At 55.8% G+C, this 18,870-nt stretch overlaps 1 protein-coding gene across 11 annotated transcripts in view; it reads left to right on the top strand.

Moving 5' to 3' along the window:
- The first annotated feature begins 9,935 nt into the window (after window positions 1–9,935).
- Window positions 9,936–18,870, top strand: part of LOC132331371 (myomegalin-like) — a 28,727-nt gene continuing 19,792 nt past the window's right edge. For 3 of the 11 annotated variants that reach the window (XM_059854765.1, XM_059854772.1, XM_059854773.1), the window contains exons 1-2: window positions 13,370–14,760; window positions 18,120–18,239. In XM_059854765.1, the coding sequence (XP_059710748.1) occupies window positions 13,612–14,760; window positions 18,120–18,239 (1,269 nt within the window). In that variant the 5' untranslated portion in view covers window positions 13,370–13,611. Of the gene's footprint in view, window positions 10,339–10,754; window positions 10,832–11,472; window positions 11,600–11,675; window positions 11,831–12,111; window positions 12,230–13,365; window positions 14,761–18,119; window positions 18,240–18,870 lie in introns of those variants that run through there. The other 8 variants (XM_059854770.1, XM_059854767.1, XM_059854774.1 and 5 more) reach the window with 7 other exon arrangements.

The raw sequence follows: 18,870 nt of genomic DNA, 5'->3' as shown, positions 1-18,870 counted from the left end.
CCAAAGGCTTGAGAGGACCAAAAGGTGGCAGGGCCAGCGGGACGGGTGCCGGGGACTGGGGCTGTGGTGGCTGATAAGTCACAACGGGGATAAAGTGGGGGGGGGGGTAGGGGGGCACAGCACCCCTCTGCTGACCCCATTTGTACCAGGTGTTGCGTTTAGAGTAAGAAATTTGGCAGAAAATAAACGCACCTGGAACACTCCAGCTGCTCTTCACAGATCAGAGGGCTGGGGACAGCTGAGCTGAATTTCTGAGTATAAGCAATTTGGAGCTATAGGTCGTGTTCACTAGGAAATTCCATGAGTGCAGCTTCACAAATAGTGCAGATTATTAATTCAACACCATAGGTTCGGTCACATTCCATAAAAACCTTCCTAATCACAGATTCATGAATAGTGCAGTATATGGAAGCAGCAGAAATACAGATACAGAATTGCTGGTGATAAAGGCACCAGCAGCAATAGAGTTTTAACAGTAACAATACTGTTGTGTGGTGATAATAACAACTGTATGCAGAAACTTACCACGAAGGTGTCCCCACCAGAGAGGAGGGAAAGGAGAGAGCCCTTTCTGTCTCCCAGGTATTTTTGGGTCTTCCTCCTAATCAGGTAAAATTCCTACCCTCCTTATATCCAGCCCAAACTTCTCCCCCTACTCCTATGTTGTGCAGAGCACAACCTAAGTGGAGAGTATGGAGCTACAGACTTGGTACCACGTGCCATTAAGCTTATTAACATATGCAGGGGGTGTGTGTTAATATTTAAATCGCCCTTAATCAGAAAAAAGGTGTTTTTTTTGGCCACCGTGTCCTCCAAATTTCTGGTCATATGACTTTGATCCATTTGTCAGAGCCAAAGCAGAATCACCCCATCACCACAGAACTTCCTCCTTCTTTCTTGCCACCAGCTCTGTGATTCTGCATCCACACAGGTAACACAGAGGGTATGGAGAGCAACCCTGAGCCATTGCCTGGCTCCTTGGTCATCATTCCACACAAGGACAGACTCTGCTTGGTGGCAGGTGGGTGGCTGTGGGGACAGCTAGTTGAAGGGCTGTGGGAGTGCAGGACAGAGGAGAATGGGGCCAAGCAGCAGGGAATCAGGGGGAGGGTCCCTGCAGAGAGAATGGGGCTGGGGGAGCTGTCAGGGGCAGTGCTGCTATTGGGGTGTTGGAACCCAGGACATCCCTCTGGCTGCCCTGGATGGCTTGAGACCCTGGCAAGGGGGCTCAGAGACCTTGGCACGGAGTCAAAGACACCTGTGCCTTGGATTTTAGCCCATGGAAACAATTACCAACTTTGGGTGAGGAGTTACAAGCCACAAGAGTTTGAGTAGGATGATAGTTAATTTGTCACAGGGTGAAAAAGTAGAATTTTGGGGTTTTAGAATGGGGGTTCAGGAGGCAAGATAGAGGAATCTGGGCGTGTCCTGTCCTTCTCCTTCTTCTTGTCCTCCATCTTCTGCTGTGATGGTGACACTTCTGGATTGGTTTAGAGTAGAGACAGACTGTCTAACATAGGTGAGAGGTACTGGGAAATCATTGTAAATAAAGCACACGTAGTTCTTAGTATAAAAAGTTAACACCACCCCAAGGGCAGGGACTGTGCCACAGCCCGACCTGCTGGACAGATCTCAGCAGGGCAGAGAAAGAATGGAACAGATAAGAGAAAATAAACAACCCTGAAAACCAGAGCTGAGGAATCTCCACTTCTCCTTCGAGGGCAGGGCTGGGGAAAAAAAGAGACTTTTTAATACCTCAGGAGCCATTTCAACCACAGAAAACCCGAGACTGGGGTGTCCAGCAGGTAATGGAGTTGGGGGTGTCTAAGGGGACTGGGGTTATTGGAGCTGGGATGGGGAGTGGCAACGAAGAAGAAAGGGGTAGGGGAGATTGGGGGTGTTTGGTTAGGATGGTGAGTGTTCAAGGGGATCTGTGGGGATCAAGGGCTATAGGAATGTCCCAGTAGAGGACTGGGAAGTCATGGACAATTAGACAGCAAGTGAGGGTGTTGAGGGACTGGAACAGTACTCGGGAGTCATGGGGTTCTGGGGTGGCAAAGGGAATTGGGGATGTCACGTTGGGATGGAGGCATCCAAGGATGACTGGGCAGGTAATTAGGGTGTCAGGATGGATGTTTGAGGGTGCCATGGGGAATCCTGGCTAACTGGGGAGACTGTGAAGTTGGAAGAAGGATTGAGAGGGGAGAGGAAGGGATCATGGATTGTTCCTGGGGACTGAAGTGTGAGGAAGGGCTGGGGCTCAGTCCAGAGGGACTGGGTGGAGTGGGGAATTGGGACGGTGGGGGGGGGGGGGGGGGGGGGGGGGTTGGATGTGTCATCCGGGACAGGATGGTGCCTGGGTGGGGGAGGCTGGAGAGATTAAGGGAGGATGGACAGAGGGATCAGGGAGAGGGCAGAGGGAGGGAGGGGGGAAGGAAAGATGCGGGGTCAGAGGGAGGGATGAAGGAAGGGAAGAAGGATGCGGGGTCAGAAGGAGGGAAGGAGGGAAGGATGCTGGGAGGCAGGGAAAGATGAAGGATGGAGGCAGGGAGGAGGAGGAGGAGGAGGAGCAGGAGCAGGAGGGGAAGCAGAAGCGGGCGGAGCCGGCCGGTGCCGCAGAGCCGCCTCCCCGGCGCACGCTGGGCTGGCTTGGCAGCGCCTGCGGGGACCCGGCGGCCCGGCCCGGTGACCCCGGTGGCCGGCCCGGTGCCGCCGGTGCGTGGCCCGGTGCTGGCCGGCCCGGTGCGGCGGAGCCCGGCGGGGCAGGATGCGAGCCCCGAGGCGGAGGTGAGGAGCGTGTCCGTGCCGCGTGTGACATCCGCGGGTGTGCGTGTCCGGGGTGATGCGGTCGGCATGTCCGCGCGTCCCGGGCACGCGGGGGCTGCGTGTGCCCACGCTGGGCTGTGGTGATGCCGCTGCAGGTAGAGGCCCAGGACCCCCCCGGCATCGGATCGGTGCCGCTGGGATGCGGGCAGGATCAGCGCGCTCCCTCGGGGGGTGCAGGGCCGGACAACCCCTGTCCCAAACCCCACTCCCTTGGGCCGTGGGTGTCCCTTCCTGCTGCTGGGGTCCCGCGGGTTGGGACCCCGGGTTTGGGGCTCTCTGGGATCTGCACCAGGCAAGCCCAAGAAAACTCGGGAGCCGCTTGTGTGCCCGAAAGGGACCAGGAGTCCCTTGCCTAGCACGGGGGGCACACTGGTGTTCGCTGTCCTGTGCCATGGGGACCTGTAGGTGTCAGAGCAATGTGTGTGTGCCAGATGAGAGCGCAGGAGCTGCAGGGTGCTGTAGGATCCTGGGCTGGTGCCTGCACCATCACTAAGCTCTCCTCGGTGCGCTGGGCATGGGAGGTTTGCTGGGACGCGCTGGGCCAAGCATAGCCCTGAAGGAAGGGGTTCAGGGCGCTGGTGTCGGTGCATGGAGCTTGGCTTGCCCCATCTCCCCATCTCCCCAGCTCCCTGCTCCTCCCCGCTTGTGCCCATCCCCGATTCCGCTCCGAGCCGCTGGCCTGGCCGTTTGTGCCGGCGGCTCTCCAGGGCCCCGGGAGCTGAGCCGGCTGCCACGCCTGCGGGGCCGCGCCGGGAGCCGCCCAGGCCGGAGAGGGGGCAGCGCCAGCCCGGCTCCCCCGGGCGGCCGTGCTCAATGCCGACCTTGTTGCCGCGCTCCGTGTGCAGGTCGGCGGCTGGCAGTGCCGTGCGCTCCGTGCCGTGCTCGCACACTCAAGCAGCCACCGGCTTTGGGGACGACTGTCCCCGCTCCTCCTCCTCCGTGATGGCACTCCGCCCCTGCTGAGACATTTGTGCCAACGAGTCAGCGGGGAGCTGGATGTGCCACGCTCGGCATCTGAGCTGCCACATTCTCCCTGGCCTTTCCTGGCCCTTGCCACAGCCCCTCTGCCAGCCTGGAGCCGCTGGCACACAGTGGCTGCTGCTGAGCACGGGGCTGGGGCCTGCAGTCCATCCCTCCATCCCTCCATCCATCCATCCATCCATCCATCCATCCATCCGTCCGTCCGTCCGTCCGTCCATCCATCCATCCGTCCGTCCGTCCGTCCCTCTGTCCATCTGTCTCCCCGCAGGAGGTGATCCAGCAGCAGAAGGAGGTGAGTTGTTGCTGGGTTCTGGTGCCCGGTGCTTTGGGGATGCTTTACCCCAGGATGCTTTCCCCATGGGCAGTAGCCAGTCCCACACAGCCCATGTACCCTGGCCGTGGCTGCCAGCCCTTCGTTGTCCCCTCTCCCGATGGCACCCCGGTGTGCAGTGCTGAGGAGTGGCTGCAGTGGCCCTGGTGTGATGCCTGGGAGATGCTGTGAGTCAGTCAGGGCTCAGTGCTCTGAGTCAGGGCCGCGTGGTGCTCCTTGTGCCAGGGCTTGGAGGTGCATGGGGATGGGTGGGCAGTGCTGCCCGGAGAGTGGGGGGCCCCAGGGCTGAGTCCCCCTCATTCTGTGCTGTGCTGGCAGCTCTGCTCCGTGCTCCAGGCTGCCATGAAAGGGCTCTTGTCCTCCTGCAGCCCCAGCAGCCCTGCAGTGGCCTCCCCTTCAGAGCAAACAAATTCCCAGTGTTGGGGCAGGGAGGGGGGAGCCCCCACTCAGCCCAACCTGCCATGGCTGTGGCAGAGCCCTGGGCTCCTGCTGGCCCAGCATGGCCATGGCCTGGCATGGGGCTGCCACTCTGGCTGGGGGGGGAGGGGGTCTGGGCACTGCCCTGGGATGGCCCCGCCTCAGGGCGGCCCTGAGCAGTAACATTTGGTTTCCCAGGAATAAGGTTATTTTTGGTTGTTAAGATCACTGGCAGGGTCCCAGTCTGAAGCATTGTAACCAGCACAGGATGGCCTGGTATCAGTCAGTCGGTATTCCCCCAAATATTCTCACTCTGTCCTTCCCTTGTTCTTCCCTTATCTGTTCTGCTTGTGTCACTGCCCCACCAGGGACAGCAAGCCCTTCTCTAGATACTAATATCTTGTTCCAGTGTCATTGAAAGAGAGGCAGCTAATGTCTAGTGTTCTCTCTGGCTCTTCCAGCTCCTTTTGACACAGATTAAAAAGGGAACTGCATACACTGAGCCCCTATTTCCCATAAATATATATGGTATATATTTATGGTATATGGTACCATAGGTATATGGGATCAAGCTGATGGGACAGCCTCACTTCTCTTAATAATAATTCGAAAGTTCCCAGAACTTGCTGTCACTCCTTTATGTTAGGTAGATTCTGTCCATGTTCTGTTTTTTCTGGGGTTTGCAGGAGTACAGAAGGGGCTTCTTTGATCCAATAGACTCACAGGAACTTAACCTCCTGCTTGGGCCCCTGATGCTGGGATGTAGGACTGCTCAAGGCTTACATTTTTCCTTGTGGGCAAAACCACCAAAGGGTATTCTCCAACCAAATTGATTAGAGGGATGGAGCACCTCTATGAGGGAATTTGAGAAAATTCTCTCTATGAGACAATATGGCTTCTTCAGCCTGGAAAAGAGAAGGCTTTAGGGGCACCTAATTCTGGCCTTCCAGTACCTGAAGGGAGCCCATAAGAAAGATGGAGGGAGACTTTTTACAAGAGTATGTAGTGGCAGGAAAAGGGAAATGGCTTCAAACTGACAGGGGGTAGGTTTGAATTGGATAGTAGGAAAAAATTCTTTACTGTGAGGGTGATGAGACCTGGCCCAGGGTGCCCAGAGAAGCTGTGGATGTCCCATTGCCAGAAATGTTCAAAGTCAGGCTTGATGGGGCCCTGAGCAATGCTGGCTAGTGGAAGATGTCCCTGCCTATGGCAGGGGGGCTGGAAGGAGATGATCTTTAAGATTCTGTCCAAACCAGGCCATTCTGGGATGATTCAATGATGATGATGATGATGTTGATCTACTGATATATTGTAATGTTTGGTGGGTCACATTTGTGGCTAAGACTTTGCCAGGGCTTTATGAGCAATAGAGGGAGAGTGTTTATGTCCCTGGAGCAGCCTATTAAAAACACTCCCTTCCAGGTGAGGGTGAATGAAGGCTTGTTGTGTTCCTGGAGTGGAATCACAAAAAACATATATTTTACATCCAGGGTTGCCATCCATGAGTGGGGCACTCCCTGAAGCTGAGTTACCAGTTCCTCAATATTTGGCACAGCAGTGGTTAAAGGCTCAAGCACTGGCATTGTCATCTCTCTTTTCTCCAAATCTGGTCCCACCCTGTCTATGTGCCAGTAATCAACAGGTAACTGCCATCTCCATTCAGTTTTTAGCCAAACTGGTGAATTACATGGGGTGAAATTTTGGTGAATTATCAGTTGGTGAATTACATGGGGAGTGGGCTCTGGAGCTGATTTTTATATATATATATATATATATATATATATATATATATATATGTATGTATGTATGTATGTATGTATGTATGTATATCTATACACATTAGCAGCCCTTGAATAAGGTACATTAGCAGCTTTTGAATGAGGGAGAGTAAGCATCCAGAGGGGTGAATGTGGGATCTGGATTTCTTTTAGGGTCAGGGTTGAACGGAAGGACCAAAAGTTGCTCTGCATCAGCTGCCAGGCTTGGCTGCTCAGAACTTTGAAACCCAAAATGTTTTCATTGTGATCTTTTGCTGCAAAGTGAGGGGAGGACATGTGCTTATCGCCTGGGAGCCATAAAATAGCCCTGGTGGTTTGGCACGTAGCACTTGCTCTGTTCCCTCCAGTGATTTCAATTCTGCCCAGTTTTTCAATGTCCTGCTCTGTTAATACTGGAATTTGTGTTCCCTTATCTACTAGAAATGTCATTAACAGTTGAGGAGGCCCCCCTGGCATCAGAATGTGTGGGTTGTTATTATGTGTGCACTGATAGGATTCCTCCTGCTGAATTTCAGTCCAGCCTGGCTTATGGCCACAGCACTTTCCAAACCTGATCAGATTGAATGGGATTGTTTTCCAGCTATGATTCCCCACAATTCACCAAGGTTTGGCTGCCTCTTCTGTTTCTATAATGCATCTGCTTTCATACTCAGGGGGATTTGAAGGAGACAAAGAACCATCTTCCCCCAGTTTTCTGTCATTTGGGTCATCCCATATGTCTCCATCCTGTTCCTCAGGGAATATGATTCGTTTTCTAATCTGTATGATGTCAGGGGGAGCAGGAGCTCACACAAGCATCATCTCTACCTTTTCTTCCTTTTTTTTTTTCTCCTTCTCTTCCTCTAAATGTTTCTGCAGTTGCTTTTCCCTATTTTCAGCTGTGGCCAAGTACACTTTAAGTTTCTCCTTTTCTGATTTCAAAGCAGTATATTCTACATCTGCCATTTTTTAGGAGAGAGGGTGCTCTGATTTCCTTTTGCACACAAGATCAGCAAGCCAAATTACTTCATTGTTGTTTTTCCAACATTTTTGGGCCCATTCTGTTCCCTCTCAGGATGGTGCACACTTGTGTTAAGCCAAGTAATAACAACAATAATATGCAGAAACTCAGCAAGGTGTCCCTGGCTTGGGACAAGGGAGAGAAGGGTAGCCCATTGACTGTATCAAAGGTATTTTTGGATCTTCCTCCTAACCAGGTGAAATTCTTATCCTCCTTATGTATAGCCCAATCTTATCCCCCTCCTCCTATGTTACATGTGGCATGATCTAGGTGGAGAGTTAAGCAACAGAGTAATTTATGTGGCAGCATGTATTTCATTAAGCTTATTTGCCTGTGCACTGTTGTGTGTTTCATTATTTAAAAAATCCTTGATCAGGAAAAAGTTACTTTTTTGGCCATGGTGTCTCTCAAAGTTCCAGTCACAGGACTTTGTTCCGCTCTGTGCAGTTTTTCAGAGCCAGGGCAGGACAATCCTATCTCACAGGACCTCCTCCTTTGCCCAGCTCATCCTTTCTTTCTGTCAACTGTGCACATCTCCCTCTGCAACGTTAACAGTGTAGCCTGTAGATGGTAAGCCTTAGCCTTTGCCTGGCTCTTTGGTCATCACCCCCCAGCATCCCCAGGATTTGGGGTGTTGTTCTGCCTCTGGGCATTGTGTCTCCTTGTGCATCCTCTGGGCATTGTGTCTCCTTGTGCATCAAGTACTTGGCTGTGATCCCTCCTTGCTTGTTGTGCCTCTGGGTATTGCCCTTCTGGGTGTCAAGCCTTGCATATTGTATCACTGGTTAATGTGCCTTTTTGGATATTTTGCCTCCAGGGATATCATGCCTTGGGATATCATGCCCCTGAGCACCATGCTTCCTTAAGTGTTGTGCATCCTTGTGCATCCTGAGTGTTTGATGCTTTGCCTCTGGGTGTCACGCCTGGGGCACTGCTCCTCCTAGGGTGTCATGCCTCCAGAGGTCACACCTCCCTGGATATTGTCACTCTTGATCTCCTCAGGAGTCACACTTCTGGTTATTGAAATTTGGGTTCCTCAGGCTTCCACACTTCTGGGTAAGATGCCTCTGGGCACTGCACCTCTGGGTGCTGTGCCTGCAGGTACAACACCTCTGGGTGCTTTGTCTCTGGGTATCACACTGGTTATGGTGTCTAGCAGGGCACACAGCCACGCCTGACCAGTGCTGCTGTGTTTAAAGTCATCGTGCCTCAGTTTTCCTCCACGACGGGTTGTTGTTGCAGGGTCTGTGGTACCCTGTGTCTGCCTCTCCTGCTCCCTGCCAGGCTGGCAGTGCTGTCCCTTGCTGCAAGGTGCTGGTGTGGTGTGCAAGGCTCTGGGGACATGGTCCCGGGGCCCCTACCATGGCTTGTGCCACAGGAACATGCTGACCCTCCTTGGCTCTTGGGGCTCAGCCTTGTGCATGTGGGCAGGGCACTGTGCCCACACTGATGCTGGGACAAGTGCCCACCTCCCTGGGACTCCACCAAAAAGCTGTCAGGCTGAGATTACAAAAGAAACATTCTGATTTCTTTAAAAGGAGAAAAACCCCAACAATCCAGGTTTTTTTTTTTTTTTTTTGGTTGGGTTTCTCTTTCTTTCTCTTAAATCATGAAATAACTCACATATCTGAGCTGAAAATAAACCTGACTATGAGCTGGCAAGCCATGACAGCACAGAGGCACAGGGTCCCTCTGAGAGCAGCCAGGGCCAGCCATGCCTTGTGCCCCAGATCCTCCCTGGGGGCTGTGGGGTCTGCTCTGGGGGCTCAGGTGGCCCTGACAGGGCTGCTAATGGAGCTAAAGTGCTGCTCGGGGGACACGCCATCTGCACAGCCCCCAGGGCCTTGTGTCTTTGCACTCAGAGCCTCTGCCCAGCGGCTATGGGGACGCACACGTGTGTCCCCACGTGTATGCAGACACCAGTGGCACCCTGTCCCCCTCCCCGGTCCCTGCGGCACAGCGCGCGGTGGCACAGGGGGGCCCGGCCCGGACCCCCGGTGCTGTGTGTGACACGGCCCTGTGCTGCTCTCTGCAGGGACCCCTGCAGCAGTGACACTGTGCCAGCCGTGGTGCCCGGAGCCAGAGGCATGGCGGGTAAGGCACCCCGAGAGCCCCGGTACCCTGCATGCCCTGAAGCTCCGCATCGCCAGGGGATGGTCGGGGGCTTTCTGGGCCCCGAGGTGTCCCCTTGTCTCTCCTCTCCTCCGAGGCACACGAGGCGTGGAGCAGCCACTTTGCTCGTCTGACTGCTCCTTGCCCTTGCTCCCTGCCAGCTTCCCAAGAAGGGCTGTGGGGTGAAGGTGATGAGGAGCCTGTGCCAGCCGAGCCGAGGGGGTCCAGCGCCCCCCCGGGTGCCCAGGCCCAGCCTGACCCCTTGGGGCAGAGGTGTCTCCTCCGGGACCTGGAGATGGGGCCCCTCGCCCACACACAGACCCTGCGGGACTTTGAGCAGGTGAGACCGCGGGGCGCTGGGACCCCGCATGGCACCGCCAGCGCCCTCCCGGCACTGCCGGGTGCTTGCAGGATTCGTGCCGGGTCCTCCGGTCACAGCAGCGGGGTGTGGAGCGCAGGAGGGGCGGCGGGGCAGGTGGCGGTGGCAGAGGGGGCCGAGCCCGGCCAGGCGCCACGCTCCCCTCACCGCCCTCACGGCTGCGGCGCGTGGGGGCCTCTGGGGCTCGGGTTTCACCAACCCGCTGTCCCCCCTCCAGCGATTCCTCAAATAGCTCTGGGAGGCGGAAAAAAAAAGAGGAAAGAGAGAGCAGCGGGGCCAGCGACGGGAGCTGCGGGCGGGCAGGGAGCCTAGGCTGTGTCTCGGCGGCGCCATGTGAGGGGTGCCGGGATGCCCGCCTCATGGAGCGCCGGCCATGGCTAACGGGTACCGCACGCTCTCGCAGCACCTCAATGACCTCAAAAAGGAGAATTTCAGCCTCAAGCTCCGCATCTACTTTCTGGAGGAGCGCGTCCAGCAGAAGGGCGAGGACAGCCGGGACGATGTCTACCGGCGGGTGAGTGCCTGTAGGGGACGGGGTGAGCGGGTTTCCTCTCTTTTCTGGGAGGGAATGGGGTCGGGGGATGACAGGGAAGGCTTCGGGCACTGGGGAATGGGGGAGCTGCTGTTGGGAGTTTGCCCCTCGTTTCCTTTGCCAGGAGCGGGGAGAGGGTTGGGGAGGGCGTCCCCAGCCCGGTGGGGTTCCCGGGGTGGGTGACAGTGCAAGTTTGGGGGCACACAGATGGAGTGGGTACACCCCATCCCGGAGCCGACAGGCTAAAATACCACCTGTGCCACTCACTGACAGGAGCACCCAAAGCCCTGCCATGGCGTGGGGGTCCCCCATGCCACTTCTTCATTCCTGTGGGCAGTGGGGCTGGGGTGTCCAGGCAACCGTGAGGGCATGCTACCCACCTCCTTCCTGCTCCATAGAACATTGAGCTGAAGGTGGAGGTGGAGAGCCTGAAGCGGGAGCTGCAGGAGAAGCAACAAGCCCTGGACAACACATGGTGAGTGGGGCTGGCCAAGCCCCTCACCCTGGGGCAGACGTGGTGCCCGTGCCCCGCCTGTGGTGGCTTTGTGGGCACAGGCACGGGAGATGTCCGCCGGCACCCTGCCCGTAGCAGGCAGTAGAGGGGCCTGCAATGGGGCTGGAGGGGTTTGCAATGGGGCTGGGCACCCACAGGGCTCCTCTTACAGCCCTGGCGCCAGCCAAAAATAAAGGACAGCACCTGTTTGGTGGGGGAGGGCAGTGCTGTGCCCAGGGGCCATGGCATGGGTGCCTCACCGTGGGGCACTGATGGCAGGGGGGCGGTGGCACAGCAGCTGGTGAGGTCCTGGTTTTGGGAGTGTGTGAGGAGTGCTCTGGTGGGTCAGAGCCTAAACATGGCCTGATGCTGCCAGAGGAGCGGTGTCCCCAGGGCAGGACATGGGGGGAACCAGGCTGGGGGTACCTGGAGTGGTCCAGATCACCCAGCCAAGCTGGTTTGGGGTGGAGGCTGTCACAAAAACTGTGCTATGCCATGCTGTGCTGCACACTGCTGTGGCACACTGTGCTGTGCCAGGAGATGCCATAGCAGGCTGTGGCACACCACGCTGTGCCAGGAGATGCCATGCCACAGCAGGCTGTGGCACACCGCGCTGTGCCCAGCAGGGTGGCTGCAGAGAACCAGACGAGCCGCAGCCAGGCTGCCCTCCGGCAGCAGTATGAGGAGCGGCAGCGGGAGTCGGAGCACGTCTATGAGCTCCTGGAGAATAAGATCCAGCTCCTGCAGGAGGTGAGTCTCAATGGATGGTGGGGGCCGGGGAGGAGCCAGGGGCTGCTGCCTGGGGGCTCACCCTGCTGCCATGCAGGAGGCCAGGCTGGCGCGGAGTGAGGCTGAGCAGGCCACGGCACTGGCCAGAGCTGAGGCGGAGAGATGCCGGGAGCTGACAGGGAAGCTGAAGGAAGCAGCGAAGACAAAGCAGGAGGACAGGAGCGACAATGGCTGTGGCTCCGTGGCCCAGAGGTAGGTGTTCCAAACATGTCTCCTCTATGCTGCCAGCCTGTGTGCTGTGCCAGTTCTTGGGGACTACTGAGGGGCTCGTGATGTGCATGACTGAGGGGCTGTGCATATCTGGTGGGATGCAGAGGTCCCCCAATGAGGGAGAGCTGGTCTGTGGGGAAGGGGGGAGCAGTCCTGAGGCTGTTTTGCTTTGCCCCAGAGATTGACCTTTTGTCAGGTGTCTCCAGTGTCATGCCATGGCCATCCCAGTCCCTGAGCATCCCATGCCCTTTTGTCGCTTTCAGGAGGATTGAAGAGCTGAGCCAACAGCTGGCTGCCAGCAACCAGCTTGTGGAAATGCTGTCAGCAGAGAAGCGTGACCTGCAGCAGTGCCTGGAGGGGTCTCCGGTCATGGAGGGGCAGGTAAGCAGGCAAGGGTGGGGAGACCCCAGGGAGGAGCACGTCCATCCAGGGCTTGGCTGGTTGTTGTCATCTCTGCCCTCTTCTGGGGCTATGGCCAGGGCTGTGCTGTGTTCAGCCTGGCAGGGTTGAGTGATTGCCAGGAGCTGGGAGGAGCAGAGGGGCTCAGAGGACACAGTGTGAGCTGTCAGGGAACAGGCCACCAGCCTGTGCAGTCCTTCTGAGGGTGTTGGTGCCACTTGCTCCCGTCTGCCATTTAAATCCCAAGTCTTAAAATACCCCTGGCGGCCTGGCATGGTGCCAGGCAGGATTTTGGGGCTGTGAGAGATCAGAGCGGCATGTTCCTGGCAGCTGCACAGCTCTGGCCACGCTGGATGTTGGTGGCAGGGCACTGTCCCCAGCAGCTGCGGGCTGTCAGTGCGTGAGCTGCCTGTACACCGCTCCTGCAGGGACCTTGCCGTTTGCCCAGGAGGTGGCACGGGCTGCTGTGCAGGTGCTGGTGGCACTGTGCTGCGGGGATGTGCCCACCCACACTGCCTGCTGCGGCACTGGGGCATGGCATGGCACTGGGGTGGCTCCTGGCACTGAGACAGGCCCTGTGACAAGGAGCCGGCACTGGGACAGGTGCTGGCATTGGGACGAGGAAGTGGCACAGGCACTAGGGTGGGGACCTGGCACTGGGACAGGCACTGGCATTGGAACGGGGATGTGGCATAGGCACTGGGGTAGAGACGTGTCACTGGGACAGGCACTTGCATTGGAGCCAAGCACGAGTGTGTGTGTGTGTGTGTGTGCGCCACTGAGACTGGATCCCTGCGCTGTCGCGACCCCCGGCACTGCCCGTGTGTCCGGGCGTGGCGCGAATCGCCACTGCGCATGCGTAAACGGGCGTGGCAACTACATATCCCGGCCGGCGTTGCGGGCCGTGCGCATGCGCGGGAGGCTGGGCTTGGCCGCCATCTTGAAATCTGAGCCAGAAGCCGGGCGCCGCCGTGGCAGGAGCATCCTCCGCTCGGGGCGGTGGGGCCGGGGCGGGACGGGCAGGGGCAGCCCGCGGTGAGGGGCAGCCCCGGGGAGGGGGGCTGTGAGGAGAGATGGGGAAGCATCGGGGGCTCGAGCTGTGAGGCGAGGGAGCAGCATCGGAGGGGCGGGGGGCAGCCTGGACAGGGGGGCAGACCAGGTGTGGCTGTGAAGATGTGAGGGAGGTGGTGTAGGGTGGGGTGTTTCTATTGAATCAAGAGTCCCGGCGTGTGACCACCCTATTAAGAGGGGATTGGTGCAGTGAGACGTGCCGCCGGGCTCAGGGATTGAGGGAGATGTGCTGACCTCGGGAAGGTCTCCTGAGAGCCCGCAGGAGTGGGTTTGTGTGCCGGGAGGGAGGGAGGATGAAGGAAAACTGCCGGATCTGCGGCCGGGAGCTGTGCGGCAACCAGCGGCGATGGATCTTCCACACGGCGGCCAAGCTGAATCTCCAGGTGCTGCTCTCCCACGTCCTGGGCAGGGAGCTGTGCCGGGACGGCAGGTCCGAGTTCGCCTGCAGCAAGTGTGCCTTCATGCTGGACCGCATCTACAGGTTCGACACCGTCATCGCCCGTATCGAGGCCCTCTCCATCGAGCGCCTGCAGAAGCTGCTGCTGGAGAAGGACCGTCTCAAGTTCTGCATCGCAAGCATGTACCGCAAGAACAACGACGACTCCAGCACAGAGGACAGGGCTGGGGAGGGGACTGTGGACCTTTCCAACCTGCCTGATGCACGGTACGCTGCCCTCCTCCAGGAGGACTTCACTTACTCTGGGTTTGAGTACTGGATGGATCAGGAAGAGCATGGCCTGGAGCCGCACAGCTGCCACGGCTCCGAGGGGGCAGGGAGCCGCCCGCGGCGCTGCCGGGGCTGTGCTGCCCTGCGGGTGGCCGATGCCGACTATGAAGCCATCTGCAAAGTGCCCCGAAAGGTGGCCAGGAGCATCTCCTGCGGGCTGTCCAGCCGCTGGTCGGCCAGCATGGGCAACGAGGAGTCGTCTGTGTGTGATGTGGCCGAGTCCACCAGCTCCAGGGTGGCTGTGGATGGGGACAGCATGGAGGAAGGCACACCTGCATCCTCTCTTGAGTCTCTGGACACCACCGTGGAGGCCAGCCCTCCGCAGCAGAAGGATGAAGATGCAGATAAGGGGCTGAAAGGGAATGGGAAATGTGACGATTTCTCGGATGATCGCATGACCCCGAGCTCTTCACTGAGCGGGAACAGGCTGGAGCTGGCTCTCAATTTGATCAAGACTTTGGACTACAAACCCCTTCAGAGCCCCCGAGGCAGCCGACTACCTATTCCTGTGAAGTCCAGCTTGCCCCCTCCCAAGCTCAGCCATGACTTGGCAGATGGCAGTGCTTCTGCTGGCTTAGCATGTGCTAGTTCTGCCTTCCCGAACACAGACAGAAAATCGTTTTCCAGAGCACCTTTGGGCCTTCCCCTGGAAATTTCAGAGCTGCAGGAGCTGTGGGATGACCTCTATGAGGATTATGTGCCGCTGCGGGTACAGGTAGAGGTCACAGTGCCGCCCTTCCATTGAGCATTGTCCTCGTGGTCCAGTGCTGAGCCCACTGGGGATTCTTCTGTGCTGAGATAATGCAGACAGCCACGTGTGGCTGATCAGGGGCTAAGAATAGGCAACTCGGTCCTTTTTAGGTGTGCTGCCTCTCTCCTCAGTCATTCTCTTGTCTCCTGTTTCCTCCCGGTGTTCTGGGAAATGAACCTTCCCCCCTCCATCAGCCCTCCCTGACAATGCAGCTTGCTGGGTGGGTCTAAGCTCTTTGTCATTTTCCTGCTGAGAAAACACCAGTTTCACTTCATCTTTAAGCTTAAAGTCGGTGCAGCTTTTATCCACAACTAAAGGGAGTATGTTAAGCTTCTGGGCATGTGTTTTCCAGCAGGTGTGTTTTCTTTGTGCCTGAGTAATGGTTGGAGTGTGGGGAACGCCTGCCTCCAGCCCCGCCTCTGCAGGTCAGGCCTCCACCTGCCGAACGTGCAGAGCCACCCAGGCATCTGCGGTGTGTGCCCCGAGGAAAAGGTGTTTTCCTCGCAGGTGGATTTGTGCCAGAGGATGACTTTAGGTTTGGTATTCAAGATAATTGGTTTATTTTCTGATCCTTTGAAAAGATCTATCAATTAGTGGCAGGTGTTGCTGAGAGGGGATGAAAGCTCCTGCTTTTGGGATGCTGTTGTCTCTCTTGATAGCAGTCCTAGTTCCAGGTTGCCTCTGTTTAGCTGGCTTTAATGAAATGTCCTTTAGTGTGCAGTCAAAAAGCCAAACTCACTTCTTTACCACGTCCAGTAATGAATAGAGAGCCTCAGTCAGCTTCAGTTCTGGAATATCCGTGTCAGCCTAATCGCATTCCCATTAGCAGCCTTAGTGCTGCCTAATGCTGTAGGTAGCCTCAGGGATTAGGAAAATGCTCGTTGATTACTATGGCAACTGTGGCAGTGCTGAATTGCTCTTGCTCTTTAGCCGGCTTGCTGTCCCATCTGCTTCCCGGAGCTGTGTGCTTTTTTCCATAAAAGCCTGCTCGAGAAATGAGGCTAGGGAGGAACGTAGGAAAACTAGTTTTCATCTGGAGCACAAAGGCAGCCGGCAGCTGAGGATGTGAACCAGTGCGTCGTGGCTCATTTGCTGATGGTTCTCACTGCTTGGGGTGTGTTTGCAGGGTAAAAACGGGATTTCTCTGAGCACCGTGGCATGTTTACAGGTCGGCTTTGTGTCACACATGGCCGTCCTCTTCTAGGAACTGTGTTTTGAGGAATTTCTCCAGCCTCTGCCATCCGACCGGCCCTGCCAGGATTTTATCCTGCGGGATTTTTTACTGACGGTTCCTTGCCATGACAGCAGCAGCTCTTCAGCACGGGGTCTGGCTGAAGGGGGAAGGGCTTAATCCTTCGGATGGCTTTAAGAGCAAAAATGGGAAGGCAGATGCAGCTAGTAGGCTGAATAGTTCTTGCACAAATGATTTTTCTTTTGCTTTGTAAAAGCAACACCCCTTCTGTAAGTCAGGTGCTGCTGCTGTCCGGCGATTCCTGTGCATAAATGTGAAAGGAATATCTAGAATATAAAGGACCACAGTTCTCTTACTGCTCTTGCAGTTCTTTAAATTTATGGAGCATTCTGATGTCAGGGCACGTGACCTTGTAGGTACCGTCTTCCTGAGCGTTTTCTTGAACCAACAATTCCTCCCCTTCCCCACCACAGCCCCAGGCAGGTGGCACCAAAGGGAGCCTTTGTGAGGCACTCCTGCAGCTGCCTGCGGTGCCCTCCTGACAGCCAGGCTCTTCCCCACTCTGCTGGGCAGTCTGAGCTTGGCAGGCTCAGAGAGTGCCGTGATTATCGTTTTTAAAGAAGTGTTCTCTTGGGGTCAGTGTGTGCTGAGGAGAGATTAGCAGTAAAATGCTGATGTTGGAGAAGTCGGCAATGGCTGCAGGGAGGCACAACGGAGGCAGCTTGGGCTTTGGAACTTTGGACTCTGGAGCTGGCTCTGCCTTTCCCCTCCCTGCTCTTAGCTCTTTCCAGGTTTTCAGCCCTTTTTTCTAATGGGAAAATTGAGGAAATGTGTTTTCCTTTTTCCCCTTCTCTGTTTTAATCAATCTTAGTTCAAAATAGCTGATGTGACAGATTCCAGCAGCTCTCCCTGTCTCATCCAAAGCCTTCTGGCAGAGAAAATTTGTAATCACTGTGTCTGTAAGTGTTCACTGAAATCCTAACAAAACATCAGGGTAAAGGGAGGTGTTACTTCTGTCTGTGAGAGGCAGTGCACAGATCTGAGGGAGCTCCTCTGTGCTGATGGCTTCCCCACAGACAGCATTTCTGTGGCCACTGAGGATGAGTATCAAACCTGACAGGGCTAATTGGAACTGACTGCTCTGGCTGTGCTGCACTGCCTGGAGCTGGTGCTTGTGTGTGTGCTCCAAAAAGCCCTGCCGTGTTTCCACAGCCTCCGTGCTGCATCCCTGCAGCCCTTTCCAGGGCTCCCACCTAGAGCAGGCACCACTGCAGTCAATCTTGTGTTGCTGATAATATTCAGGAATACTGAGGGAGCCCTGTGAGGGCTGCAGAGGGTGCTGGGATGGAGTGCTGCCCTAAGGAGTTAACACACTGCGCGGGGGACAGCAAAATTGTAAGGAGGGATGACAAGGGATTAGTGTTGTGCTCAGCCAGCGGCTCTAGGCTGTTTACATTCCCAATAAATGGGTATGTGTCATGAAAAAAAAGCTCAGCTGTGGCACTGAATTTGCTCCTGTTTGAGGAGCTGCAAGGAATTGTACACGGTGTGGGTGCTGGAGAACGGGAAGTGGTGAAGGAGAGCCCAGAAAATCACAAGTGGAAGGGTTCAGAGCAGGGGGTGACTGCTAGGTTGTGGCAGGAGAGGAGCTAGTGGGAAGGATTGAAGGTTGTAGGCTTGATAAAGACACAGAAGCTCAGTAGAACTTGGGAACCATTTCAGTGTGGGTTTTGAAGCTTTTTTAAAATGCCAGCAGGGCACATGGGAAGGAGAGCAGGTTTCAGGGATATGGCTTGCGTGTGGGGAGAAGATCCATCATTAGCCCACAGGCAGTGGTTAGAGCTAAACAAGCTGCTGGGCTCGTGGTGCAGCAGTGAGGAGAGACAGGGAGCCCCATCAGAGGCTTGGGGCACCAGGGCACTTGTGGCAGATGAGGCAGAGCTGCCAGGTGCCAGCCTGCCACCCTGGTGAAGGGAGGCACGAGCAGAATGATGTCTCAGAGCCAGATAAAAAGCACATGGGGCGTGTTTAAAGCCATGCTGCAGGGTCTGTGATGGCTGACAGCTGAAGAGAAGAAGCCAATGCAGGAGTTGAGCCATTGTCTCATTTTTCACTGTGTTTCTCCTTTCAGAATTTGCAGGATGAACAGCAGCAGGCAGCTCCAGGCAGCGCTGCAGCAGGGGAGCACGTGGCCAGTGTGCGTGCAGCAGAGCTGCAGGGCAAACTCCAGCACTCTGAAGCTGCCAACAAGGTATTTCTTCATGAAGAGTACATCCAGTGCTATGAGTCTGATGTGGTTAGTGTCAGAGGGTGCCTCCTGGCCTGGCTGGAGGCCAGCACCCTTGCTCTCCCAGTGTGTGATTCTCAGTGCTATTGTCTGTCAGATTCAATTAAAAGCATTTGCTTTTTTTTTTTTTCTGCAGCTGGGCTGTGTAAATTTTCCTTGTTTAATTTTGCAAATCATTATTTTGAAGGAACTTTCCCCTTGCCTAATGAGCCTTCCAGGAGCTGGTGAAGGAGATGCACAGGGCTGTTTCCCTGTCTCTTGGATTTGCATGGGCCGAGCCTGGTGTAGGAGAGAGGGAGTCCTGGTTTCATTTCTGTTTAAATACTTGGGAATAAAAATATATCTCAGTTCTCTTGAGGCAGATCAATAGTAACACATGTTGAGAATGGTATATGTTCTTAATTATGCTCTTGAACTCTAAGGTAAATCATATCTTCTGGAGAAACAGGTTAAATGTGGGGAAGAAAAATTGGGATGGAAAATTTATTTAAATCTGGGGATAGTCATAAGGTGCTGCAGCTGCCTGGACTGCAAAGCTTGACGGAAATAGAGACCCAGGGCCCAATTAGAAGTGTTTAAACAGGTTAGTGGGAGT

This window comes from Haemorhous mexicanus, chromosome 9 (genome assembly GCF_027477595.1).
Source record: "Haemorhous mexicanus isolate bHaeMex1 chromosome 9, bHaeMex1.pri, whole genome shotgun sequence".
Classification (NCBI taxonomy): Eukaryota; Metazoa; Chordata; class Aves; order Passeriformes; family Fringillidae; genus Haemorhous; species Haemorhous mexicanus.
Note: the sequence above shows the minus strand (reverse complement) of the source record. Positions and strands in the feature narration are given on the sequence as shown.